We start from the raw sequence: 27799 nt of genomic DNA on the forward strand, positions 1-27799 counted from the left end.
TGGACCTGAACGTAGAAAGTTGCTTGATCGATAGGCCAGAGGACCACACACCCCTATGTTCAAAGTAGAGCCCGAGGTATGGAATCACAGAGATGTTCAAAATCTCACTACCGGCAACAAAATAAGTGCAGGTCTTAGTAGACTTAGGGCAAGCCGCAATGTTGTGTAACTTAGCAGAATTGACCAATATATCCAAAGAGGTCATGAATACCTCAAACGACTGCAATAGGCGCTTTGGAACTGTGGCGGTACAGGCTAACAGGACTGCATCATCGGCATACAGAGAGGAAAGAATTGGTCTGCTGTCGGCATTGTGCAAGTCACTAGCATCCTGAAGGAGGGCTGACTCAAGATGATTAATATAACAACCTTGTCTAACCCCCCGTTTTTACCTTGAAACTGGCAATGCACTGACCATTTGGATCACATCTAACAACAGCAGACATAGTCTTGTGCAAGTCCCTTAGGAAAAGGACTATGTTGGTATCTCCTTCGATTGAAACCAACAGGAACCAAAGTTTGGATTTGTTGACTCGGTTGAAAGTGGCTCAGAGATCCATAAGGGCCATATGAAGTGTCCCCCACTTCGCTGGCACATATTTGTTAAAAAGCAAATGGAGGTTTGAACACTGGTCAAGGGTACTCCATTCTGGTCTAAACCCACACTTCAAATCAGACTAAATCCCATTGAATTCTGCCCAAAAAGGGATTTGTGTCAGCAGCACCGGTGCCACAACCCTAATTCCTGAGTTAATTAAAGAAATGGGATAGTAACAAAGAGGGTCTCCTTTATCCCCTTTGTAAAATAAGCACAATAAGACTGATTTAAACCAGGAACTGTGTAGGTCTTGCCTCCCTGCTGCATTCATAATTTGTGTAGGTCGTGGGGCCCATAAATTGGGTTCTAACAGGAAGAGATCGGAAGGCACCCCATCTGGCCCCGGTGCCTTGCTTCTTGTTAGACTAAGAAGAGCCTTGTGCACTTTGTTCAGAGCAAACGCGATATTAGAGATAGGTGATAGGTGGCCAGGGTCTCATTCCATGGGGGATATATGACCATACCTGTAAACTGGATTGAATTGTTTGACCCAGGCTTCATGAGAAATGTGGGAGCAAACTAAGTTCCCATCAACTGGGGCGCACACAGAACGGTTGACAATCTCCCCAAAAAAGGGAACACAGTGATAGGACGCAGGGCTGCAAAAGCTGGCCCCAGGCGTCCTTGCTCAATGCCCTTTTCCTGTCCTTCAAGGCCCTCTTGTACGTTTGTGGGCACAGGGTAACAACAGCTTTTGGCCTCATTCACAAGAAACTGATGCATCGGCATTGATGCATCAGTTTCCGTGCGCTTCCACCAACTGTCCTTGCAACACCATGGATGAACTGTATTTACAGTACAGGGCTCCATAGCGCAAGGATTAACAGACGGACGCATCAGAAATTCGGACACATCTGTTGACGCAAAAGTGATGCATTGCTGAAGTTAGTCGTAAAACTGATACAACTCCAGCAATGCATCAGAACCCATAGGCGAGTCTCATTGTAAAAGCCCTTAATCGTTCCTTATGCCTGGTCTGAACAGGCGAAAGGATTTTTTTAATACAGTGAAGTCGTAGAGTGATGCAGTGGAATGTTGTAAATTTCACTGCACCAGTTCTATGTGACTTGTTTGCATGGGAATGCCTACCCTGCATACATTATACCTGGTGCAGGTATAATGTGATGCAGGGCTCCACAAACTGACGCATTGGACCCCATGCGCCAGTTTGTAGATATGACGAAGTGTGGCACACTGATTGCCCCTCTGCTGAGTCCAAAAAAGTGGCACAGTGGTGGCGCAAGGGGCTTGTAAATCAGGGCCTTTGTCCGTAGGTTGAATTCCAAGGTCCTTCTCCAGGTTCTTGTGCGCCCTGGAGCACCTATTGTCAAATCAGCGAGACAGGGGAGGTAAGGTTCTAGGGCTTTTAATTGTTAGGAGAGAGTTAACGGGAAAAAAAATGGCTCCGAAGCTACAATAATAGCATGATCGGTAGGCACCTGTCAAATTCAGAAGAGCATAAAGGTATTAGTTTATTCAGTCTCCGGAGTGACCTTTGTCCCCTTCAGCCGGTGTCCCTGCAAAGGACTAACCTTAGTCTACTTCAGCCTGTGTCTCTGCTCCAGAGTAACCTTAGTCCACTTCAGCCGGTGACCCTGCTCTTGTGTAACCTTAGTCCATATCAGCCGGTGCCTCTGCTCCGGAATAACCTTAGTCCACTACAGCCGGTGTCCCTGCTCCAGAGTAACCTTAGTCCACTACAGCCAGTGTCCCTGCTCCAGAGTAACCTTAGTCCACTACAGCCAGTGTCCCTGCTCCGGGGTAACCTTAGTCCACTTCAGCCAGTGTCCCTGCTCCAGAGTAACATTAGTCCACTTCAGCCGGTGTCCCTGCTCGCGTGTAACCTTAGTCCATTTCAGCCGGTGCCTTTACTCCGGAGTAACCTTAGTCCACTACAGCCGGTGTCCCTGCTCCAGAGTAACCCTAGTCCACTTCAGCCAGTGTCCCTGCTCCAGAGTAACCTAAGTCCACTTCAGCTGGTGCCTCTGCTCCGGAATAAACCTTAGTCCACTACAGCCGGTGTCCCTGCTCCAGAGTAACCTTAGTCCACTTCAGCCGGTTTCCCTGCTCCAGAGTAACCCTAGTCCACTTCAGTCAGTCTCCCTGCTCCAGAGTAACCTAAGTCCACTTCAACCGGTGCCTCTGCTCCGGAATAAACCTTAGTCCACTACAGCCGGTCTCCTTGCTCCAGAGTAACCTTGGTCCATTTCAGCCTGTGTCCCTGCTCCAGAGTGTCCTTAATCCACTTCAGCCGGTGTCCCTGCTCCAAAGTAACCTTATTCCACTTCAGCCAGTACGCCTGCTCCAAAGTAACCTTAGTCCATTTCAGCCTGTGTTCCTGCTCCAGAGTAACCTTAGTCCATTTCAGCGTGTGTCCCTGCTCCAGAGTAACCTTAGTCCACTTCAGCCGGTGTCCCTGCTCCAGAGTATCCTTTGTTCACTTCAGCTGGTGTCCCTGCTCCAGAGTAACCTTAGTCCACATCAGCGGGTGTCCCTGCTCCGGGGTAACCTTAGTCCACTTCAACCAGTGCCCCTGTTCCGAGGTAACCTTAGTCCACTTCAGCCAGTGTCCCTGCTCCGGGGTAACCCTAGTCCACTTCAGCCGGTGTCCCTGCTCCAGAGTAACCTTAATCCACTTCAGCCGGTGTCCCTGCTCCAGTGTAACTGTAGTCCACTTTAGCCGTAAGAGGTTCCAACCTATCCGAGGAGCAGGGTGAATTATAAAAAAACACCAACAGATCATTTAGAAAAGCGTAATTGGAGAGCTACAATGTATGGTGAGCCCGTGGCCAATTGGAAAGTATCACAACCTAGGTCCAAGGAGACCAGTGTGACCAGGCCTCCTTTGGCACAGCCAGAGGAGGTAGCAATGGTAGGTGAAAAGAATGAGGTAAAACCATTTAGTTGGAAAGAGGAATCGACTGCCCTGGTGTCTTGGAAGCAGATGATGTTAAATTTCCAAATAAAGTTTGCCTCTTTGAATTCAAACCTGCAATGTTCTATCTGAGGACATTTAAAAAAAGATCTGATTGCCCTCTGTCAATTGGCTCAAGATACTGAGGAGTGATAGAGGTAGTCGAAAGGGAAGTCAATCCTGGCAGTCCAGAGAGCTTAATAGTTCAAACAAATTCAGAATAGGAATATTAGGGATGGAACGAGAGTTTTAAAGTGCAATTGGCTGTAACCCCGGCCTTGAGGGGACACTGGGGCTAAAACCGTTAGTAGGTGGATTGAAAAAACCTACAGGAAGCACTTAGATCAATGAACGAGCAAGACTAGTGCCTGCATGGCGAGAGAGCAAGGTGCCCACCATCTCAGGTCTTTCAAAGTTAACTACCACGCAGTCACCATCATGGACCTTTTGGCATGCACCTATCCAATCTACACGTCTTGCCATTTTGTCATGATTGAAAAACAAGAGATTTTACCAGTCCGTTCATTACACCAGTGTACGGTTTTGTAAATGACCTGCTGTGTGGTGTCAGGTACACCCACCCTCATGTGTGGAACGTGTGCCAAAATTAGCGTAGGAGGAGTAGCATAAGAAGGCAGTGACAGCCTGAGTGGCTGCAAACGTGAGCTGGCAATGGGTCTACATGATGAAATTGGGCTGGCATCAGGAAGCCTCTTAGGCAGAGCTAGGGATGTTTCCAGCCAGGCCCTCATTTTCTCTGCCCCTCACAGGTTCAATGTGGTCTCTGGTCCCTTTCAAGGTGGTGCTGATAAAAGAGAGTCTTTGATAAATTGGCTCCAACAAATTCTTCAGGAGAAGTTCTATGTTAGCAGACAGCTTGGCCCAGAGAGAGTTCAAAGAGTTATAGAGTAGTTACTAAGGGAGGTTCTATGGCATTATGTGAATCAGTTGTCACTTTGGAGGTGTGATGAGAACTGACCCGTTCTTGGGTCCTGGTTTGTGGGTTCTAACACCACTTGTAGCTGAAGATGTTCTTTCCTTAGTTTCCCCAGCATGTCGAATTGGAGTCAACTGAGGATCCGCAGGGGGAGGGTGGACGATGCCAGTTACGGACAGAGTGGCAGGCGCTTTGTCAATGGAATCCAAAGGTGGAGCAGAGTTAGAATTATTCTAAACCATAGCAGAGCAATTGTTGGCCAAGGAGTCCGTGCTGGAGTGTCTGGAAACTGAATTAACATTAAGACCAAGTTCTCCCTCAACAGAAATAATTTCATGGGTTTAGGGTCCCACAGCTGAAGTAAGTAAAGATACTATAGTAGAATGTTTGTGCTTACTTGGATTCATATGATCAGCCACCAAGGGTGACTTTTTATTTTTCTCCATGATAAGCTTTGACTCACAGTTCCCGTGTATAAGGAGAAAGAGATTGGCCCAGTGGACTGGCGCAGACGGCCCGTCCTTGGTCCAGGACATGCCCGGTTGTGCGTTCCCGCCTGTGTCCCACACTGCAGAAGCTACGTCCATGCTATAAAGCAATGGTGGGGAAGTGCCCCCTCCTGGCATGGAATTCTGGGTCTTGCGGTTCTGGCCCAACTGAATGCATCACTGGTGTCCCACGCTGCACGAGTGAAGTCCGCGCTATAAAAAAGTTTCATCTGGCAGTGCACCTGGCCCCACTTAATGCAGCACTGGTGTCAAGTGGATTTAATAGTGTTAAAAAGGGGATCCCCTTCTAAATGTGGGTGTTCCAAGGGCAGGGAAATCATAAATAATGCACAACCACCCTCTGGCAACTCATGAATAATTAACTAGTTTCCCTTAAAATATTGGGCTCAACGGAACATAAGTCTAGGGTGAAAACTACTTTTCATTAACAATTAACATTGGTAAAATGATTCATAAAGAAGCATACAATTTGATCAAGTATCATCTTTGTGTTCCAGAACATCAGTCATGGAATCCACAATTAAATGTAAGGTGCATTTTCATCCTGAATAAACCACAACAATCACTCCTTCATTCATATCTCTCACCCTTAGGATACTAAGAATAAGTATGTAATCTGTCTATTAGTAATGCACAATACCTAGCAGAGTCAGCAAAGGACTACTAGTTTGCTTCTATACTGACACCAGCATAGTTCAATACAACATCTTCTTTCTTTATCTTTGTAATATGATTATGACAGTTGATGTCAGTGGATACAGCTGCTGTGGCTTAAATATTCAGTTATCCTTTGTTGTCTATCTGCGCGGGTTTTGGCGGATCAGTGCCTTCATCAGCAAAGCCACCATCACTCCAAACCATCGTAGGTGCCTGCAATCATATTAAGTATTCTATTGGGCCCATCAACAATGTATACAATTAAAAAGCAATGTACAGCTGGTGGTCAAAACCTTCACCCTGAAAAAATAATCACCCAGTGCACCATCGCCCCAATTGACTCTTAATTAAAACATTAGGCAAGCCATGCTCCTTTTTAGGTCGAGCATTCGAGACCTCTTGTATATATTTTAGTATATACTTATATGTGTATGTACTTTGAGTCCTCTGGAGATCCGCCCTAGGACTTGTCTGCTTTCACTTAGGGACTTTTTTTCTGTTCAACTGCCGCTATTTAACTGTCTAGATAGAAAACAACCAGTAGAGGTCAGTAGGATACCAGAATTGCTTTCTGCTTGTTCAACTGCCTCTATTTAACTGTCTTGAGAGAAAGCGACCAGTAGAGGTCTGTAAAGTACCAGAATTGCTTTCTGCTGAGGGATTATTTTTTTTTTTTCTGGCAACTGCCTTTATTTAACTTTCTTGATAGAAAACGACTAGCAGAGGTCAGTAAAATACCAGAATCACTTTAGCATTCTCTAGATTCCAGTCCATAGAAATTGTCTTCCACGAGCACCCGCAGACAATAATATTTTTTTCAAATCTTGTATTTTCAGTGGTATGACCACCGAAGGCCCTGATTTTATATTAAAAACAGAGTTTTGGAGTATACCATTTCGTGCTGAAAGGCAATATTCCTCTCCATGTGTTCCCATACCTGGTGTGTCACGCAGTTTGGTGCTTACTTTCCCTCCATGTTGAACAGTAGATGTTTCAGCATCCAGGCTAATGTGCTGCATAGCTAAATACATATAAGATCCCAAAGGCGAGACTGATTGCATTGCAAATGCTTGTTATACACTTGTCATCCATCATTTGGGTGCTCATAGAAAAACAATGGAAGCAGGTGGAACGTGCTCCTCATGCATCCCAGACGTGGAGCACCTAAACCATGGTTAGAAATATACTAACCTATCTTATGTGAATCACAGGCTCATAGGGTGAACAGCAAAGTATATGGAAGACTGAAACCATCAGCGGAATGTGAGGTCACTAGAGGATAAAGCAAATCATATACATTAATGAAAAGATCTAAGCTCAATGCGGGAAAAGACCTTGAGGAACAGTTGGTTGACACATACCTAATTTTCACAACTAAGGTTTTGGGCTTACAAGCAAGCCATTGCTGAGACAAGTGACTCCAGAACTTCAGAGAGTGGGGATATATGTTTAAGGAATAGTTTCCACAGTCCTAGAGGAAATAATTGGGCTGAGTAAACTGTCTTGTGAGAATGCACTCAAAAAAGTGCTGGCAAATAGATAACAAATAGGCTGCACAAACTGAATAGTTCCATATGTTTGTAGCTGTTAGGCAGAGATTTAGAAGCTAATAGTGAGTGGCACAACTTGCATTGGTGTTAGTAACTTAAGCAGAAAAGCTACTTACAGAGTGCATGTTAGACCTGTCAGCCCTTTGGGTGATCCCTCCTCATCATTATTTATTTTGTCCCACTTTTGCCTCAAACCCTGTTTGAATTTTTCCTTTTTGGGAACCACCAGACTTTTTCGTGTTGCTACAGATTCAGGGAACCATTTTAGCTACCCCTGAAACTTCTGTCTGAGGGCCTGGAGCACAAAATGGTGGCCACCTGTGACATCACCAGCATCCACTGGAACCTACCAGCACCTTCCAGAACATTCCAGGAGATTCCAGAACTCTGTGACAGTTGGAGACCGTTTAGAATGTTGGGAGGATAAGAGAGGCAGTTGGCAGTTGGAGCTGGCAGTTGGCACCTGACTGGTGAAGAGAGAGGAGCACAACAGTGAAGGAGGAAGGAGTGAAGCAGCAGGGGTGGAAACTTGTGCCTGGAGTGGGGTCCATAAACCCACCCTTGATACTTGTCCCTACTGATGGATCCCAGCCTATAGCCCTGTGTGGGAAGAAGACAGAAGAAAACCATCCTAAGGACCTGGACAGCAGGAACAGGCCTTAGAAGCAGAAAGCAGCAAGATCCTGACCTGAGAACTGGTTTCCCTGGAGTCCGGCGTCGAGTAGCCTGAAGACCTGGAGCCCGAGGTGGAGAAGCGGCGCTGACTGAAGTAGCAGACGTCGTACCCGGAGCCGCCTGAGGTCGTGAGAGGGCGCCGACGGAGGTCGTGAGGAATACCAGAGGTCGAGGAGGAAGTGAACCGAGGTCGAGCGAGCGGCGTCATCGGAGGAGTGAAGTCCGCCCTCCGGAGTCGTCGGAGACCGAGGTAGAGGAGCACCGGAGGTCGGGAGTGAGGATCGCACTCCGGAGTCGCCCGGAGCCTGTGAGGAGGAGCACCGGAGGTCGGGGGTGAGGATCGCACCCCGGAGTCGCCGGAAGTCGACATCGAGGCCAGGCCGGCCGACGTCATCGGAGCCGAGAGCGCCATCGGACCGGAGCCGCCCGAAGTCGACATCGTGAAGAGACTGCCCGACGCCGTCGAATCGGAGGTCGAGATCGAACCGAGGCCACCGACATCGGACCGGAACCGCCTGCCGGCGTCGTCAAAGAACTGACATTGTGCCGAGGCCGCCGAGACCGAACCGGAACCGCCTCACGGCGTCGACACGACTCCAGCGGCGTCGGAACATCAGAAAAAGGGCAGTAAGTGGAGTAGAGGGCGCCTAAGGCCCTGTGGGGACCTGAGAGACTGCTCTAAGGGGCTAGGGAGGTGCTGAAACCCACCTGACTGTGCCTGGGGTGAACTGGGACTAACCTAGAGAGGTTGTGTGGAGAGAGAAAGCCAGGGCACTGGTATACCCCCCTTGGATCTACCTCAGATTAGGCCTCAGCCTTGTCCCAGCCAGGGAGTAGCCCCCCTCAAGCCTTCCACAACCCTACAAGCTGTGCCTGGGCCATATCAGCCCTTAAGAATTGAAGTGTCATCTGATTATATGAGGGTTGCTGTATACTTTTAATTATTTATTGGGGATACTGTATTTATTGAGTTTTTACCTATTTATTGCTGCACTATATTTATAGGTCCACAGGACTTGTTGGTGTACAATATTTATTGGTACAGTATTTATTGCCTCAAAGTATTTAATTGTCTGTATATATTGCACTTGTATTTATGCCCTGTTATTTATGATCACCCCTATTTATTTAATCAAACAGCCAATATTTATTTGACCTGCACTAATTGAAACTTGTATATTGTGATTGACCTATTTATTTTTCCAATCAGCAACTAAGAGAAAAAGATAAAGAAAGAATATTTTCATAATTTTTACGGTGTAGAGTCGTTTTTGGAACGGATGCACGCATGGTTCTTGTATGGGTATATTGTATGCTTAGCACTGCGCCTGTTTCCTGACCACTCGAGCCAAGCTACCACAGTGTGTTCGGGGAGTCCACCACCACCCTGCGGAGTGGGAGTGGGCGTTTCCAACATAAATTGGTGTTCAGTGGTGGGATAGAGCTGTGCCTACGTATACTCAACAATAACTGTGGGTAGTCCATAGGCCTACACCGGGAGTTTTCTCAAAGCGGCCTTCCTAATTGTGGGTTTTTGTTTTTTCCAAATTTACTCTGGTGGTGGGAGGAGGTATTATTAAGGGTACCCCCCTGCATTGTTACTGCACAAAACCTGTCCTCTAACCTGAGTGGGCAAGATGGAGTTTGTACTAGAGAATCTAGAAACGTACACTGTGGCCCAACTCAGGGAGTTTTGCCAGCGGGAGGGGGTGTACTGTCCCCCAGGAGCAAAGAAGGGTGCACTCCAAACCAGCTTAAGGGCTTGGGGGGAGGCACGCCGAGAAAGCAAGGCTGAGGAGGAAGACAGGGATGGAGAGCCTGACCCCGAGGGGGCTGAGATGTACCAACCTGAGGTGGGGAACCTGTCAGCAGGGCCCAGGACACTTTCTAGGAAGGGCAGCACTGTCTCTAGCGGGGGCTTATCCAGCGTGGAGTTAGCAGATCGGAGAGAGAAAAGACAGCTCACATGGGATTTAGCAAAGCTGGAGAAGGAGAAGGAGGAACAGAGGTTGGCTCATGAGACGGAGAAAGAGAGGATGGCTCATGAGATAAGACTGAAAGAGATAGAGCTTCAGATCCTAAGAATTGGAGCACCAACTGTTCCTAATGGTGGCAGCCAAATCCAAGAGTCCACCAGGGAACCCAAACCTTACCTGCCAAAGGACATAGTAGCTAGCTATGGGGCGGGTGACGACATCGCCAAGTGGCTAGCAGCCTATGAGGTCTCGTTGAGGGCCCATGGGGTTCCAGTGAAGTACTGGGGAGGGGGATTGTATAAGTACATGCCTCCAGCTGGTAGGGATGCTTTATTGGCCCTCGAAGAGGATGAGCAGACCCACTACCCCACCATGAAACTGGCGCTCATCAGAAAGTTTGGACTAACACCTGAAAAGTACAGACAGAAGTTCAGGGGTAGTCACAAGCTGGGCACACAGAATTGGGTGGACTTCCTGGACTATGCAAAGAAGGCACTGGAAGGTTGGATTCAGGGCAGTGAAGTAAGGAACTACGAGGAGCTGTTTGACCTAGTACTGAAGGAACACCTACTCGAGAAATGTTTCCCTGAACTGCGGCAACACCTGGTGGATAGCAAGCTGACCAGCCCCCGGAAGCTTGCTGAGGAGGCGGACATTTGGGCTAGTACCCGGGTGTCCACAAGGGGGACTGGAGGGGATACTCAAAAGGCCGGACAGGGCGCCCCCCAGAAGAAAGAAGGAGGGGAAAAGAAAAAGGAGTTCTCCAAAGGCCCCCAAAATAACTTCCAAGGGAAGGGAACAGGATTCACCTCTAAGGCTAACCCACCCAGAAACCCTAATCCTGGCCAGAGTCAGCAGCCAAGGGTTGTCCATTGCTATGAGTGCGGTGGCGTTGGACACTATAAAGGAGATCCGAAGTGTCAGAAACGATCACCCCCTCCCACTGGAGGAAAGCCCCCCGGAGTAGCTAGTGTAGTGCTCGGGGAGGAGATGCCCTTAACTAAGGGAAGGGAGTGGGCGGGTGTCACTTTAGTGTCCCTGGGAGAACGGGAGATGGTTCCTAAGATCCAGGTGCCCGCAAATACCGCAAAGTATGGGCAGTGGATCACCATCAACGGCCAAAGAGGGGAGGCTCTGAGAGACACAGGAGCCAGTATGACTATGGTGCGTAGCCAACTGGTGTCTCCAGAGCAGGTAATTCCCGATGTCCTCCACCCAGCTGCGATGGCTGACGGCAGAACAGGTCACTATCCAGTGGCCGAGGTTCCCTTTGAATGGGGGGGGGTTGCAGGTTCACTTCGAGTTGCCGTAAGCCCTGCCGTGCCAGTCGATTGTCTGCTGGGCAATGACATGGAGCACAACGCTTGGAAGGAGGTGGAATACCGGACTCACACCGAGATGCTGGGTACACCTGACTGGGCCTGTGTTAGCACAAGGTCCGAGACTACCCGAAGAGGGAGTTCATTCCGGCTGGAGCCTGGAACAAAGGCCCAGCCAGCTGCCAGTCAAGGGAAGAACCGAGGACAGGAGGAGCCTGCCTCGGCGTCTCCACCCCGTAGGACGGATAGGCCACCGGAGGTGGTGGACCAGGAGTCTGCGGAGGGGGACGTTACCAACCTGGAGGACCTACCCATCCCGGCCGAGTGGCACGTGGAGGGAGGCCCGTCCAGGGAGGAATTCTGCCAGGGCCAGAGGGAGTGCCCTACCCTTGAGGGGCTGAGGCGACAGGCCGAAGCCCAGGCAGCAGGGAACGTTGAAGGGAACTACAGTGTTTACTGGGAGGATGGCCTCCTCTACAGTGAACCCAAGGCACCCCTACATGGATCGTCACGAGCCTTGGTAGTTCCTCAACGTTATCGAGCCTTCCTTTTAGAGTTGGCTCACGAGATACCATTGGCAGGACACCTGGGGCAAGACAAGACCTTCGCCCGTCTTGTCCCACACTTTTATTGGCCTCAGATGAAAGTGTCGTCCGATACCTACTGCCGGACATGTGTGTCTTGCCAAGCCAGTGGGAAAACAGGGGTGAAGCTGAAAGCTCCCCTGGAACCACTTCCTGTCGTTAGCACCCCCTTTGAAAGGGTGGGCATCGACATTGTGGGTCCATTAGATCCGCCGACTACAGCTGGTCACAGGTTTATCCTGGTTCTGGTGGATCATGCCACACGGTACCCAGAGGCAATACCTCTGAGGACCATAACAGCACCTGTTGTGGCTAGGGCCCTGATGGGAATCTTTACCCGAGTGGGTTTTCCCAAGGAAGTTGTGTCCGACAGGGGGACCAACTTCATGTCAGCATATATGCGGGCAATGTGGAAGGAGTGTGGAGTGACCTACCGGTTCACAACTCCTTACCACCCCCAGACCAATGGTCTAGTGGAAAGGTTTAACAAAACCTTAAAAGGCATGATCAGAAGTCTGCCTGAAAGCCTGCGGAGGAAATAGGACGTCCTCCTCCCCTGTTTACTTTTTTCCTACAGGGAAGTGCCACAGAAGGGAGTGGGCTTCAGCCCCTTCGAGCTTCTGTATGGGCACCCTGTACGTGGACCTCTTAACCTGGTGAGAGACGGATGGGAAAGAACTCCCAGAAAGCTCCCCCAGGATGTGGTGAGCTACATGCTGGCCTTCCGGAGCCAAATGGCTAAGTTGTGGAAGCAAGCTTCTGACAACTTGGAAGCCAGCCAAGCAGTAATGAAGGCGTGGTATGACCACAACGCTCACCCGGTGGAGTTGGAGCCTGGCCAGAAGGTGTGGGTGATCGAACCAGGAGAGCTTAGTGCCCTCCAGGATCGCTGGTCAGGACCCTTTGAGGTGTTGGAGAAGAAGGGTAAGGCTACCTACTTGGTGGACCTGAAGACCCCTCGTCAGCCCCTGCGGGTGCTGCATGCCAACCGCCTCAAACCCCACCACGAGAGGCCCGAAGTCATCTTGATGATGGTGACTGACGGAGGAGAGGACGTGGAAAGCGAGCCTCTCCCTGATCTGTTTGCGTCTCAGGAAAAGGATGGGTCGGTGGAGGGAGTGATTCTCTCCCCATCTCTAACTCCTGAACAGCAGGAGGACTGTCGCCAGGCCCTGGGGCAGTACTCTGCGTTGTTCTCCCTTGTCCCGGGTAGGACTCACCTGTGCGTCCATGACGTGGACACAGGAGACAGCCCACCTGTGAAGTCCAAGATCTACCGGATGTCAGACAAGGTGAAGGCCAGCATTCATAGTGAAGTCACTAAGATGCTGGAGCTAGGAGTGATTGAACCTTCTAGCAGCCCCTGGTCCAGTCCGGTGGTGTTAGTACCGAAAGCTGCACCACCGGGTGCCCAACCAGAACTAAGGTTCTGTGTGGACTACCGGGGACTGAATTCAGTGACAAAGACTGATGCACATCCGATCCCTAGGGCGGATGAATTAATTGACCGGCTTGGAGCTGCCCAATATCTAAGTACCTTTGACCTTACTTCGGGGTACTGGCAGATCTCTTTGACTGATGGAGCAAGGGAAAGGTCAGCCTTCTCCACGCCCAATGGCCACTACCAGTTCTGTGTGATGCCCTTTGGGCTCAAGAACGCACCTGCCACGTTTCAGCGCCTGGTAAACCAGATCCTCACCGGAATGGAGAGTTTCTCTGCTGCTTATCTGGATGACATAGCCGTCTTCAGTAACAGCTGGGAGGATCACTTGCGTCACCTGCAAGCTGTTCTCCAGGCCCTGAGACAAGCTGGATTGACGATCAAGGCCAGCAAGTGCCAGATCGGGCAGGGGTCGGTAGTGTACCTTGGACACTTGGTGGGTAGGGGAGCGGTGCAACCCCTCCAGGCGAAGATCGAGGCCATCATGGCCTGGGAACCCCCCAAGACACAGACTGAGGTCCGAGCATTTTTGGGCCTCACGGGATATTACCACTGCTTCGTGAAGGGGTACGGTACCATCGTAGCCCCCCTCACGGAGCTCACGTCCAAGAAACAACCTCGACGGGTAGTCTGGACGGAGGCTTGTCAGCAAGCCTTTGAGAAATTGAAGAAAGCCATGTGCGAGGCCCCGGTCTTAAGGGCCCCAGACTTTTCCAAGAAGTTCATTGTCCAGACAGATGCATCAGAACATGGCATTGGGGCAGTGTTATCGCAACTCAACGAAGAGGGTCTGGATCAACCCGTGGTCTTCCTATCCAGGAGACTACTTCCCAGGGAACAGAAGTGGAGTGCAATAGAGCGTGAAGCCTTTGCAGTGGTATGGGCTCTGAAGAAGTTGCGGCCATACCTGTTTGGCTCGCACTTCCTGGTTCAGACCGACCACAGACCCCTTCGTTGGCTGATGCAAATGAAGGGGGAGAATCCCAAGTTGTTGAGGTGGTCTATTTCCCTACAGGGAATGGACTTTCAGGTGGAACATCGGCCTGGAGTGGACCACGCCAATGCAGACGGTCTCTCAAGGTATTTCCGCCTTAGTGATGAGAACTCCCAAGGGGTTGGGTAGCTCTCCCCACTTTCAGCTGGGGGGGACGCGTGTTAGACCTGTCAGCCCTTTGGGTGATCCCTCCTCATCATTATTTATTTTGTCCCACTTTTGCCTCAAACCCTGTTTGAATTTTTCCTTTTTGGGAACCACCAGACTTTTTCGTGTTGCTACAGATTCAGGGAACCATTTTAGCTACCCCTGAAACTTCTGTCTGAGGGCCTGGAGCACAAAATGGTGGCCACCTGTGACATCACCAGCATCCACTGGAACCTACCAGCACCTTCCAGAACATTCCAGGAGATTCCAGAACTCTGTGACAGTTGGAGACCGTTTAGAATGTTGGGAGGATAAGAGAGGCAGTTGGCAGTTGGAGCTGGCAGTTGGCACCTGACTGGTGAAGAGAGAGGAGCACAACAGTGAAGGAGGAAGGAGTGAAGCAGCAGGGGTGGAAACTTGTGCCTGGAGTGGGGTCCATAAACCCACCCTTGATACTTGTCCCTACTGATGGATCCCAGCCTATAGCCCTGTGTGGGAAGAAGACAGAAGAAAACCATCCTAAGGACCTGGACAGCAGGAACAGGCCTTAGAAGCAGAAAGCAGCAAGATCCTGACCTGAGAACTGGTTTCCCTGGAGTCCGGCGTCGAGTAGCCTGAAGACCTGGAGCCCGAGGTGGAGAAGCGGCGCTGACTGAAGTAGCAGACGTCGTACCCGGAGCCGCCTGAGGTCGTGAGAGGGCGCCGACGGAGGTCGTGAGGAATACCAGAGGTCGAGGAGGAAGTGAACCGAGGTCGAGCGAGCGGCGTCATCGGAGGAGTGAAGTCCGCCCTCCGGAGTCGTCGGAGACCGAGGTAGAGGAGCACCGGAGGTCGGGAGTGAGGATCGCACTCCGGAGTCGCCCGGAGCCTGTGAGGAGGAGCACCGGAGGTCGGGGGTGAGGATCGCACCCCGGAGTCGCCGGAAGTCGACATCGAGGCCAGGCCGGCCGACGTCATCGGAGCCGAGAGCGCCATCGGACCGGAGCCGCCCGAAGTCGACATCGTGAAGAGACTGCCCGACGCCGTCGAATCGGAGGTCGAGATCGAACCGAGGCCACCGACATCGGACCGGAACCGCCTGCCGGCGTCGTCAAAGAACTGACATTGTGCCGAGGCCGCCGAGACCGAACCGGAACCGCCTCACGGCGTCGACACGACTCCAGCGGCGTCGGAACATCAGAAAAAGGGCAGTAAGTGGAGTAGAGGGCGCCTAAGGCCCTGTGGGAACCTGAGAGACTGCTCTAAGGGGCTAGGGAGGTGCTGAAACCCACCTGACTGTGCCTGGGGTGAACTGGGACTAACCTAGAGAGGTTGTGTGGAGAGAGAAAGCCAGGGCACTGGTATACCCCCCTTGGATCTACCTCAGATTAGGCCTCAGCCTTGTCCCAGCCAGGGAGTAGCCCCCCTCAAGCCTTCCACAACCCTACAAGCTGTGCCTGGGCCATATCAGCCCTTAAGAATTGAAGTGTCATCTGATTATATGAGGGTTGCTGTATACTTTTAATTATTTATTGGGGATACTGTATTTATTGAGTTTTTACCTATTTATTGCTGCACTATATTTATAGGTCCACAGGACTTGTTGGTGTACAATATTTATTGGTACAGTATTTATTGCCTCAAAGTATTTAATTGTCTGTATATATTGCACTTGTATTTATGCCCTGTTATTTATGATCACCCCTATTTATTTAATCAAACAGCCAATATTTATTTGACCTGCACTAATTGAAACTTGTATATTGTGATTGACCTATTTATTTTTCCAATCAGCAACTAAGAGAAAAAGATAAAGAAAGAATATTTTCATAATTTTTACGGTGTAGAGTCGTTTTTGGAACGGATGCACGCATGGTTCTTGTATGGGTATATTGTATGCTTAGCACTGCGCCTGTTTCCTGACCACTCGAGCCAAGCTACCACAGTGTGTTCGGGGAGTCCATCACCACCCTGCGGAGTGGGAGTGGGCGTTTCCAACAGTGCACAAACATTTAGCTATCTGTTTCTACTACTGAGTAGCAAGAGTGAACACCACCGTGAAAATGAAATAAAAGCATGTGTGGGGCTGTACAACTCATCGAGTATGTTATGAGTTGCTAGCCACTTTTCTAACTCCTGCAGCACCTAGAAATGCACTGACATACAAATATAACGCTACAAAAAATGAACCAGGACCTTTTAAGGTCTAGCACACGTGCTCCTTATATCAGTGGTCTGTATGAAAAGGGGTGTGCACTTCCTCCAAACAAAAAAAGGTAGAAGATTAACGTTTCAGGGAAAGAATTGTGCTCCAAAAGGAGCTCAGGTCCTCACACACCTGAATGGCTGTCATGCTTCATCATTGGGCTAGTTCCTCGTCAGGCCGACGCTGCAATGCCTGACAGGCACCCACTAGGGGGCTCTTTAACAGAGATCTTTTCTTAGCCATCTGGTGAAGTGGGGGGTGTGGGCTCAAGTGGTATGTGTAGAGTGGTAATAAAGAGTGGGTTAAAATAGGAGTAGGGTCAAACTATTTAATGATTGAGTTCACAAGCCTAATTAAAAATTCTGCGCTGTTTTAGCATATAATGGTCCTAGTTAGCAAAGTGAGTGAGTTGGTCTAAAACAAGGTAAACATGTTTCTTCTCGCCTCTATATGTCGAAAACGATCATGTGGCGATTCTTCAGGATTCTAAGACAAAAACCTACACTACATTCTGACTGGATTCTATGGGTGCTGTATTGTGGTAGAGTAATCAGTCACGCAACAGGTCTAACTGTAACAATGAACCTTAGCCTGGAATAAATAACAACAACCTGGAACACAAAGAGGGACAAATATCACAAATAAACTGTAAATAAATGTAGACTCATAGATCAACATTTAAAATTGTGCCGCATACGTAATGATTCATGACTGCATGCCCCAAGGGATACAAAAACACAATGACACCAACATCCATAGCACTGTGCTGGCGGCTTGCTAGCAGAACAGCGGGGCTTGAGAAGTTTAAAGCCTACCCAATTATGGTATCGGTCAAAGCCCAAAAGAAGAGATGGCAGAGGAGACCCCTATTAGCATCCTAAGTGAGGGGAAGAAACAAGGCTTTTAAGTGTGGGTAGTGTCTTACCGTGGACCCGGTAGGGTTTGTAGGCGCAGCTTCATACCCCTACACTATCCAACACTTACCCTACTGTTGCACCCCCGGGAGTTAGAATAGTAATTTTTACCCCTACACTATCCAACACTTACCCTACTGTTGCACCCCCTGGAGTTAGAATAGTAATTTTTACCCCTATACTATCCAACACTTACCCTACTGTTGCACCCCCTGGAGTTAGAATAGTAATTTTTACCCCTACACTATCCAACACTTACCTTACTGTTGCACCCCCTGGAGTTAGAATAGTAATTTTTACCCCTACACTATCCAACACTTACCCTACTGTTGCACCCCCTGGAGTTAGAATAGTAATTTTTACCCCTATACTATCCAACACTTACCCTACTGTTGCACCCCCTGGAGTTAGAATAGTAATTTTTACCCCTACACTATCCAACACTTACCCTACTGTTGCACCCCCTGGAGTTAGAATAGTAATTTTTACCCCTATACTATCCAACACTTACCCTACTGTTGCACCCCCAGGAGTTAGAATAGTAATTTTTACCCCTATACTATCCAACACTTACCCTACTGTTGCACCCCCTGGAGTTAGAATAGTAATTTTTACCCCTATACTATCCAACACTTACCCTACTGTTGCACCCCCTGGAGTGAGAATAGTAATTTTTACCCCTATACTATCCAACACTTACCTTAAATGCAATGTAATATTATGCGTTGTAATGGTATGCGTTGTAAAGGTAGTATGCGATGTAATGGAATGCGTTGTAAAGGTAGTTTTTAAAAATGCGTTGTAGTGTCATGCGATGTAATGGAATGCGTTGTAGTGGATGTTGCGTTGTAAAAATTGCGTTGTAAGTGCATGCGTTGTAAAAGTATGCATTGTAACGTCATACATCCGATGGTCCTATCATAAAACCTAGCTCTTGTGAATACCTTACACACAAGCTTCCTGGCATACCCTCGAGTAATGAAATGTCAACTGGACTCAATAATAGAACAATATTTTTGTGAACAATATTTTAAAAAATGTTTTTATGTCAGATGATAGTTTTGGATACAACATTATTATGGACATGCTGTGGATTTTCACAGTTTTGTGGAATGTTGGAGGCTTTTCACCCTCTCCAACAAGAGGCAGAAAATCCTTCAGACCCGAACCAGACATCACAAATAGTAAAAAATTTCACAGATTTGAAAAAAAGATTTTTTTTATCCTTCAAATTTTGCAAAATTGAATCTTTCACACCTATTGATAACATATAGAGCAAAGTCCTGAGACACATTCACGTCTACATTATGAAAAAAACATCAGGTATGATGAGAAAATACATCACTGGACAGACCTACGGCTGCAGTACCAGACACAGTGATATCTTGCCATGACGACTACAATCAACAAGAGACCCCTGAATCGTGCTGGGACACCCCCAGACTATGGACATGTTCTGTAGCTGGTCCTTTTGTTTTCAGGAAAATAGTACAATGGAGTTGTTCCACAGTATTTGCTAAGCTTTATTTTTAGAGTATCAGTTATTTTCCAGCACGTCCAGGTTTCAGAGGAGAACCCTTCTTACTTCAAGCTTTTACATCTAGAATGTACTTGTCATCTACATACAACTGTGCAGTGTACCTGATCTGTCAAGGGAAGCTGTGTATGCCCTTTATTCTTCCTCAATTCATTTACCTTCTGATAGTTTCTGCCACTTTGGAATCCTTGGTCATATCCACTCCTGCCTCATATTTTAGGCTTTCAGGCTTCAGAAAGCCATAGGTACCATACAAAAACCAACCTCTGATCAGCACCGCAACGCGTCCTTAATGATCGTTCTTCATCTCCAGGTCCTGGACCTACCTTCCCCTTCTCCTCTGTACATTATCCACCCTACTAGAATTCAGAAAGGGACTCAAGACCTGACTCTTCGACTGATCCCAGCAAGAACCCAGCGCCCAGATACCCTTGCAGGCCAATAGCCGTGCTCAACAAATCCAAGTTGATTGATTGATTGATTGATTGATTGATTGATTGATTGATTGAAAGGTTAAAAGGAAGATTGCATCACCTACTGTATTTTATGATCTACATTAACTGCAGCCACAGGTCTGCATCAATTTGGAGCACTGCTTTATCCATCATCCGTGAAACAAGCATTGGCAAAAGACAATAGACCTGTTGCTGGCTGCCAGCCTTTTCGTTTCGTCATTGCTTGTTTTGTTATGATTTTTGCCAAACGTTATTGTTAGAGGAGCTACCAGGCCCTCACGTATATTGAAAAAAAATTGGCAAAATTATTCTTGGTCTCAAAAAGCACATATTGCCATAGCTGTCCCTGGTTTTGAGGGAACGGTGCTGCGCGCGGATGTGCTGCTCATGAAACAGCAGAATTCAGCCACTCACAGTGAAGTTAGACAATCAATGGCTGAAGTTGGCTGGCCCAGGTCCCCATACTGCATGCTGCAGTGGGTGGCAGAAAAATGTGAACGGCACAACAGGCAAGTGGATAAAGATGGCTGGTTGGAAGATCCTGTGAGTACGTATATCAGTTACGACAGTAGTAAAATCAAAAGACTTTGGATAATGCCAGAACTACAAATCCACTTTTGGCAACCTAGCAGTCTTTACGTCAAACTGCTTTGTGCCTGTGACCTTAGATCCACTGGCCTGACCTTCTATTACTCAAACATATCTAAGGTGGTTAAGACCAAGGGTTAGATTGTGAAATTTTGCACATTTCTTAAACTATTGTGCACCACTATTTGCAGTGATCGGGTAGTGCCATAACAAAGAGGCCAGGTTCATAAAAACATTTTTACTCAGTGTTTTACTCCCTGAAATTCAGTAAGCCATGCCTCGGAAAGGAGAAATACACAACAACTCAAAGAAAAAATGCTGTAAATCAAACTCGACATTCGCCAGGGAGTCAGTGCAAATGGCATTTTTGCACAAGCTATTTGGAGCAACTGGCAATATAAATTTACTTACGAACTCTACAAATGTGTACAATTGGTCCCCAAGACTCTAAATTAGATTTTCTTCTGTGTAGCCTCAGAGAACGCTTAAGAGCCAAAGTATGTAGATCTACTCCACCGTGGATTGAAAATGTTTGCTCTTAACTTTGTTGCTACAACTTAGGGGCATATCAACAAGGGCTTTATCTCTGCTTTTTTGGCTTTAAAAGCCAAAAAAGCAGAGATAAAACTAGCGCCCTATCAACAACAGGGTGCTAACACGCAAATTTGCATGTTAGCACCGTTTTACTCTACGCTTCCCCTTGCATCTCTAATGAGATGCAAAGGGGGCGTTCCAGAGTAAAATAATAGGAGAAATGTCGCTAAGCGACATTTCTCCTATTATCAAGAATGTCGCTAATCCTGTTAGAGACAAAAAAAGCAGCGCTAACCGCGGTTAACGCTGCTTTTTAACGTCTGCTAATTTTCAGACTTAGCCATGATATCCTATGGAAGGAGGATATCATGGCTAAGTTTGCCTGTCCCTATCAACAAGGTAACGTGTGATTATCGCTGGGTTTCCAGCGATAATCACACGATAAGCCTGTTAGCGTGTAGATTTTTATCGCTATTGAGATAAGCGTTGCTAATAGCACGCTATCTCAGCGATAAAAATTCACGCTAGCCGGCGATAATTATCCTCACGCTAAGAGCGCTGAGCGATAATTATCGCCGGTTGTTGTTAATATGCCCCTTAAACTGCCCTATTATTGGCTTCCAGCACTGTTTGGTCGTATGAAGCACTTTAATGGGCTTTGGGCTAGGCCGCAGTTCACAAACACTGCAAATGATTCCGCAGATTTACATCCCACAGTTCTACTCACTTCCCACCAGTTTTCAGCTCTCTACCAAGGGAGCAACCATTGACCAACTTTAGTTTAGGTTAGTTCTTTCTCCTGAGCCCTCGCACCCTCCAGAGAGGTTCATGGTGCTTGCAGCCTAAACAGAACACAGACAGCTGAGGCACGGCTAGTTACCAGGAGTACCTCGAGCAAAGAAAGCTGGGCTCCAGAAATTTGAGGAACCATAGTAGTTTCACAGTGAAGCAAAATGTAATGTTATCATGTTATGTTATAAATGGTTGAAAATGCGGTCCCTCATCCCCTTATGGATATCCCAGCGCAGAACCAAAACTTACACGAAAAGGGCATAGAGAGTACTTTGGGAGAAAATCCTAACAGGAAACAGAGAACAGTAGTCTAGGCTGGTTTTAAGAAACTTCCTAAACAGCGTGAGACTTGACATAGGTCACAATTTCAATGGAAGGACATTTCAGTGAACATCAGCAAGGCGGGTAAACGAACGACCACCCCTTCTCGTCCTTTGGATTCGACACATGGCGATAATGGCCTGCGTGGCTGATTTGAGAGTCCGTGCTGGCTTGTAGAAAGATTCTCTTTTCCTCAAGTGACTCCTGGGACCAGCAGCATTCAGTGTTCGATGGACACAGCAGAGTAGGTTGAAAATAGTGCACGTGTGAACAGGTAACCAATGAAGGGATTTAAGAGCAGAAGGCATAACCAATTTGCTTGGTTAATTGCAGATCATGCAGACATGCATGTTCTGAATGATTTGCAAGCGCGAAAACTAGTAATCTGCCATGCCCACATACACAGCGTTCCTATAGTCCAGGCAACTAAGGCAAGTGCCTGGATGATGGCTTTTGACATTGGATGGGTAGCCAGTTAAAGATCATTTGCAGTAATTGCAGGATGCCGTAAGTAGATCCACATACAGAGGAAACCTGAAATGTTATAGATCACGTGTCCTCGACTAGGGTCCTTTGATTTCTTGTAGTTTCTAGGGATAGCATGCAGTCACCTGTACCTCATTCTTTGGTAGCCATGCCCCAGCCCTTGCTATCCTTCATCTCAGAAGTCATGAAGGAAGGTGACAGGATGGGCATTCCGTCGCAAGACCCATTGAATTTGACACTGCACCTTATTTACTAGAGTAACCTAAATAGGAGGCAGCGGCAAAATTAACACCAGGGAAAACCTGTCCTTAACCTGGCGAAACAAGTAGAAGTTAAAAATTTCTCATCTTTTTCGTTGTTTCGTTGTTTCTATGTGTGCTGCATTGTGCAGCACACATAGAAACGGCAAATCCCCATGAATGATTATTTATGTGCAGGAAGGTGTCCCTTCCTACACATAAACAATCATTACAAAAAATGATGAGTTGCAACTTCTATGTGTGCAGCACACATAGAAGTTACAAATCACCATTAGTGATTGTTTATGTGCAGGAAGGGACACTTCCTGCACATGTTATGTTATGTTATGTTATATTATATACGCTTGTAGCGCGCACGGATACTCCGAAGAGTGTCCCGGCGCGAGCCAGGCAAGGGTCCAATACAACCACAGATAAAAAGACTAGAACAGGAAGGTTTTCAGATTCTTTTTAAAAATCACAGGGTCCTTGATGCCCCTCAGAATCAGTGGCAGAGCATTCCAAGCCTGCGCCGCCAGCCGGGAAAAGGAACTACCGCCCAGTCTTAGGCGCTTGAATCGAGGAGTCTCTGCCAAAAGTTGAGAAGACGAACGCAGCTGTCTTGCCGGGGTGTAGAAAGCCAGCCTATTCTGTAAGTAGATAGGACCCAACCCATACAGGGCTTTATGAGCGATGGATAAGATTTTGAATTTTATTCGGGACTTAACCGGGAGCCAATGCAGCGATCGCAAGTGTAAACGCACACTACATCTGCTGGAGCTGGAAAGACCGAGCAGAAGACGGGCGGCTGCATTTTGAATCACCTGTAATTTATCCGACAGGTAACCCGGAATGCCAGCGTACAATGCATTAGCATAATCAAGGCGCGAAAGGATTAACGCACGAACCACAGTCTCCTTAGCAGCCTTGGGAAAAAGAGGAAGAAACGTCCTCAAAGACCTAAGAGTGCTAAAGCAAGAACCCGCTAGCTTGTTATCTGTGAGGAAAAAATCAAGTTCTCGCCGAACCAGACCCCAAGGTTCTTAACGGAATCACCCTTAGAGCAAGGAAGGGGAAAACCAGGGGGCCATAATCTCCTTCTGAAGTCGTCAGGGAAAGCACCATACAAGAGGATCTCCGATTTCTTCTCATTGCATTTAAGCTGAGCCCGAGCGAGCCACCGAAAAACCGAGGATAGACAATGTTGAGCAGGGAGGACCGAGTCCTCATCTCGTCCCCAGGAAAACAGCCGTTGGGTGTCATCCGCATAGGCCATCACCTTAACCCCCAAAGCTTCCGCCAGATAAACAAGCGGAGTAACATAGATGTTAAAAAGGAGGGGACTAAGGGATGACCCCCGTGGAACACCTATGACCACCATCCGTGAAGCCGAAGCACACAGAGGAAGCCAAACCTGCTGAGAACGGCCCTCCAAGAAAGACCTAATCCAGCCCCACACTGACCCAGAAATTCCGATCTCCCAGAGGCGATTGGGAAGCAGGGAATGAGGCACTGTATCGAAGGCCGCCGAGAGGTCCAGCATAACCAGGGCTGCCCTCCCACCGGCATCAAGGCACTCTCTAATCGCCTCAGACACCTCCAGTAAGGCAGACTCAGTACTAAAAGCCGCCCGAAACCCTGACTGTGCCGGATGGAGCAGGCCAGAGGCCTCCACATACTCAGTAAGCTGATTAGTGACCACCTTTTCGCAAACCTTGGCCAAGCTAGGGAGCAGCGAAATAGGGCGGTAATTTCCAGGAGTAAAAGGGTCCAAAGATGGACATAACCAATCACTCCCTCAACGCAGGCACCCTTGCACTATGGTGCCAGGCAGCTGAATTTAGCGTCAGCCCTAGGGAAAACGCAGGGATTTGCCGTACCATTTAAATACGGCACATCCCTGCGTTTTCAGAATTTTTGCTTAACGTACGCTTCGTCATTCCCTTGTAAATATGCTCCTCAGCGTCTCCATGGAAAACCTTCCAACCGACCAAAGCAGTAACCGTCAAGATCTGATTAGAGAGAATTACCCCGCTAAGAATGCGATGAAGAATTTGCAGCTTGGAAACAGAGGCTGAGCAGAGAGGCATCTGCATGTTCTAGAACATCAAAGGATAACTCATCCCACTTTTAAAGACAGGTCCTGTTACCCAATGATCAGTGAGGCAGCAGGGTCGACAATTTATTTTTGACTCAAGAAGACTGTATTTGACAAGGAATTGAATGAGTTGTGCATGTGTGTTGGTGTTAGTGGGCATAGGGTGTCTATGGGTCGCAATGACTTTGTGGCATTAGCCTGTCCAAGCCAGCCTGAACCTTTTCTAACCAAGTGCCTTAATGTTGCCATTATCCTATAAGTGCTCCGTTCACCAATGATGCTTTGTCGCAGTTTCTTGTCCCAGTGCCTGTATCACGTGGATACATTTCTGAACTAGGTCTCAGTTACACATCTGGGATTTTGCAGTAGACTTTTTGTGTCTCCAGAAACATGTCTTCTTTGTCTTCTTTTATGCCAATAATGCACTGACTTTCCTCTCTTGCTTACTTTCTAGGTTTGGCGTATGCTCTTCTCGCTGGCGTACCTCCGGTGTTTGGCCTCTACACCTCCTTCTTTCCTGTTTTGGTCTATACTTTCTTTGCGACATCCAAGCATGTCTCTGTAGGTAAGTCCGCTTCTAGCTGCATTGAAAACAAATGCACCCTGGCTGTGTTGATGGCACCTCTTCTGGTGTGGCAGAGAAATTTGATTAGGGTCCCAGTTTTATGGTGTGTAATTATATATTTTTTTTCATTTTTGTCTGTATTTTAACATATTTATTTTTCCTCATTTGATTGATATTTATCCATATTTGTTTTACCTCATTTTATCGGTATGTATCTATATTTATTTTTCCTCACTTTATTGACACTGATTCATATTTATTTTTTGAGCAGTGTAAAATTTAAATGATAGCTGTTAAATTTGCACATGTATTTAGCTGATAAACATACACTCACACTTCGGTATGTCTAGGGTTACAGTGTGCCAAATAGTCATATAAAATAAATGAATACACTCACCTGAAAACATTAGGGTTGCAGTGCTAGCAGGTGTACACTTCTTCAGCTATTTACATTTTTCCAGAAAAAATAGAGCAGATTTACCATTCTTTTACGACATACAACGCAGCAAGGCAACTGGCTGCGCTGCGTTGCGTGAAAGGGAGAGAACAGATACTGGCACACTGAGGGCTGCCTAGCGCCAATGCAGGCACCATTGGGCCTTCGTGCAAGGGTGTCTGCCTTACGGACAGGATTGTTTTTTGCGCAGGAAGCAACACTTTCCTGCACAAAAACAACTTAGAGGCATTGTCCATGTTTCGATGTATTCTGCAGAATACAGCGCATATGGAAAGAGAAATTAAATAAAGATATTTCTTCTCGTTGCGAATCTGTCGGGCAGGTGCACCATTTTGGCACAAACTCATGTTTACAAGTCTTTGTAAACCTGGGTTCGCAGCAAAATACATTGGTGGATGCTTGGGAGGGACATGCTCCACATACGGAATGCCAATCCAACGCAAAATAACGCAATTACTTTGTATTTACTAAACCATGCAAAGCCACACAAAGTGGCGTTTTTTTTGGGTGGCTTAGTAAATCCCAGTTACAGTTTCCGTGCGATGACTTGCGTCACGCAAGGACGACGCAAGTGCTTAGTAAATCTGCTCCATAGTTTTTAACTCTCAGTGCTGTCGATATGCACAGCAATTATTTTTTAAACTTCCTTAATTGTCAATAAACACAGCTATTGGATTTAAACTCATAAAGAAACCCCTCAAGAAAGATAAAATGTTTGTATTCTTCCATTTATTTAAAATAAATATGGACAGGGAAATCAATTGTTTTTCATCTGTATTTATGTTTATAAATAAAGCAGAAATTGCAATTTTTGTGATGACACTCTTGTGAGAGCAGCTCCTTCACAATGTATACTGAAATATACCATGAAGATTGTTAAGTGTCTGCTATGGCAAGCGACTGGGTGGCACAAACGGAATTAAAAGATGCCAAGATAATCAAGATAAGAGATTATGACACCTAAAACAGTTCAATAGTTTTTTGCATAACACATGTGGTTTCATAATTATATTATTAAGGATAATAATGCATCCTTTTTGCTCATTCCTTTCTTACTATCCTCCAATAGTCTTTTCATCATTTTGAAGATTTTATATGAAAAGTGTCTGAAAGGTAAGATGGTCACCTTTGACATTCACCTGATTATCAAAAAGGTTTTGTTTTGCAACATTCACTTGCAGACACATTCATAAGTGTCCTAAGAATCTCTTTCTGTTTGATTTGTTTGCTTTCATCATGGAAGCTATTTTTGAGCATTTTCTGTATCATGTAGTGGGCCTTTGCACGTTATGTCTGTCTTGGTCTCCTATCTTCCAAACATTTGCTCACTCACACTGTCATATCACTCTCCTCCCACACTATTTTGTTCACTTATTAATCTGTCACCTCACTTACACATTCACTCATTCATCTCACACACTCAACACAATCACTCACACACTCAACTCACTCACTCATTCATTTACTCATCTCAGACCCTCACTTACTGAATTATCAATAGTTCCTTCAGACGCTGCATTTGTTAAATTCTGACATCTCCAGTGAACAAAATCCTCCCCATCACCCATTTCTTTCAACTCTGGGAAGAAAGTGGCCACTAATGAGCTACTGATTCACCTGAATGTCAAATACATCAAGCATGTAGTTCCAAAAAAAGAATACTAAATAACCCCACTTGGGCCTCGGGATTTGTCATAGGTCCCAGAGCATCCCTCTTACGATTCACTGGCCCTCCCCCACCAAGGTGGCATGCTTCATCATCAGGTTGTGCTCCTCACTGGGAGCTGCAACGCCCAACAGGCCATGCGAGAGGGCTCTCTGCCAGAGATCTTTTACTCCGTCTGTACGCCTTAAGACCTTCAGTCATTGGACGTGAGCCCTACAGAATTTCCTGGGCTAACCGTAAACTGGAAAAATGCTAACATTAATTAAGGCTATCCATATTAATTTTAATTTCAGTGAATGTCCTTCTTAAGATTAAAAACACAACAGTAGAACCCTGTGAGGAGCAGTGTTCCCTGACTTCAATTTAAAGTTGACATGTTTCTTGCCTATGTGTCCCTACCTGGAATCAGTGGCAACTCATCAGGACCGAAATGAGTATCATTCCTAATCTGCCTGATGTGAGACTCCGATGAAGCATTAATGATGCTCACCCACAATATGATATTCACAAGTGTGTGTCCTAATTGTGAGTATAATATACATTCATGGTGCCCCTTATTAGGCTCCCGTTATTATAAATGCTTGTGGTCTGTAAGGGCATATGAAACATAGATAACCGCCGTAAGTCACAAGTATATTTTTACTTTAGAGATAACTACTTT

At 47.1% G+C, this 27799-nt stretch overlaps 1 protein-coding gene across 1 annotated transcript in view; it reads left to right on the top strand.

Moving 5' to 3' along the window:
* The window catches only part of LOC146797360 (solute carrier family 26 member 6-like), a 187101-nt gene that overhangs the window by 12992 nt on the left and 146310 nt on the right, over positions 1 to 27799 (top strand). The window contains exon 3 of the mRNA XM_085624366.1: positions 24905 to 25015. Coding sequence (XP_085480492.1) covers positions 24905 to 25015 — 111 coding nt within the window. The remainder of the gene's footprint in view (positions 1 to 24904; positions 25016 to 27799) is intronic.

The sequence above is a fragment of the Triturus cristatus genome, chromosome 9 (assembly GCF_964204655.1).
Source record: "Triturus cristatus chromosome 9, aTriCri1.1, whole genome shotgun sequence".
Taxonomy (NCBI): Eukaryota; Metazoa; Chordata; class Amphibia; order Caudata; family Salamandridae; genus Triturus; species Triturus cristatus.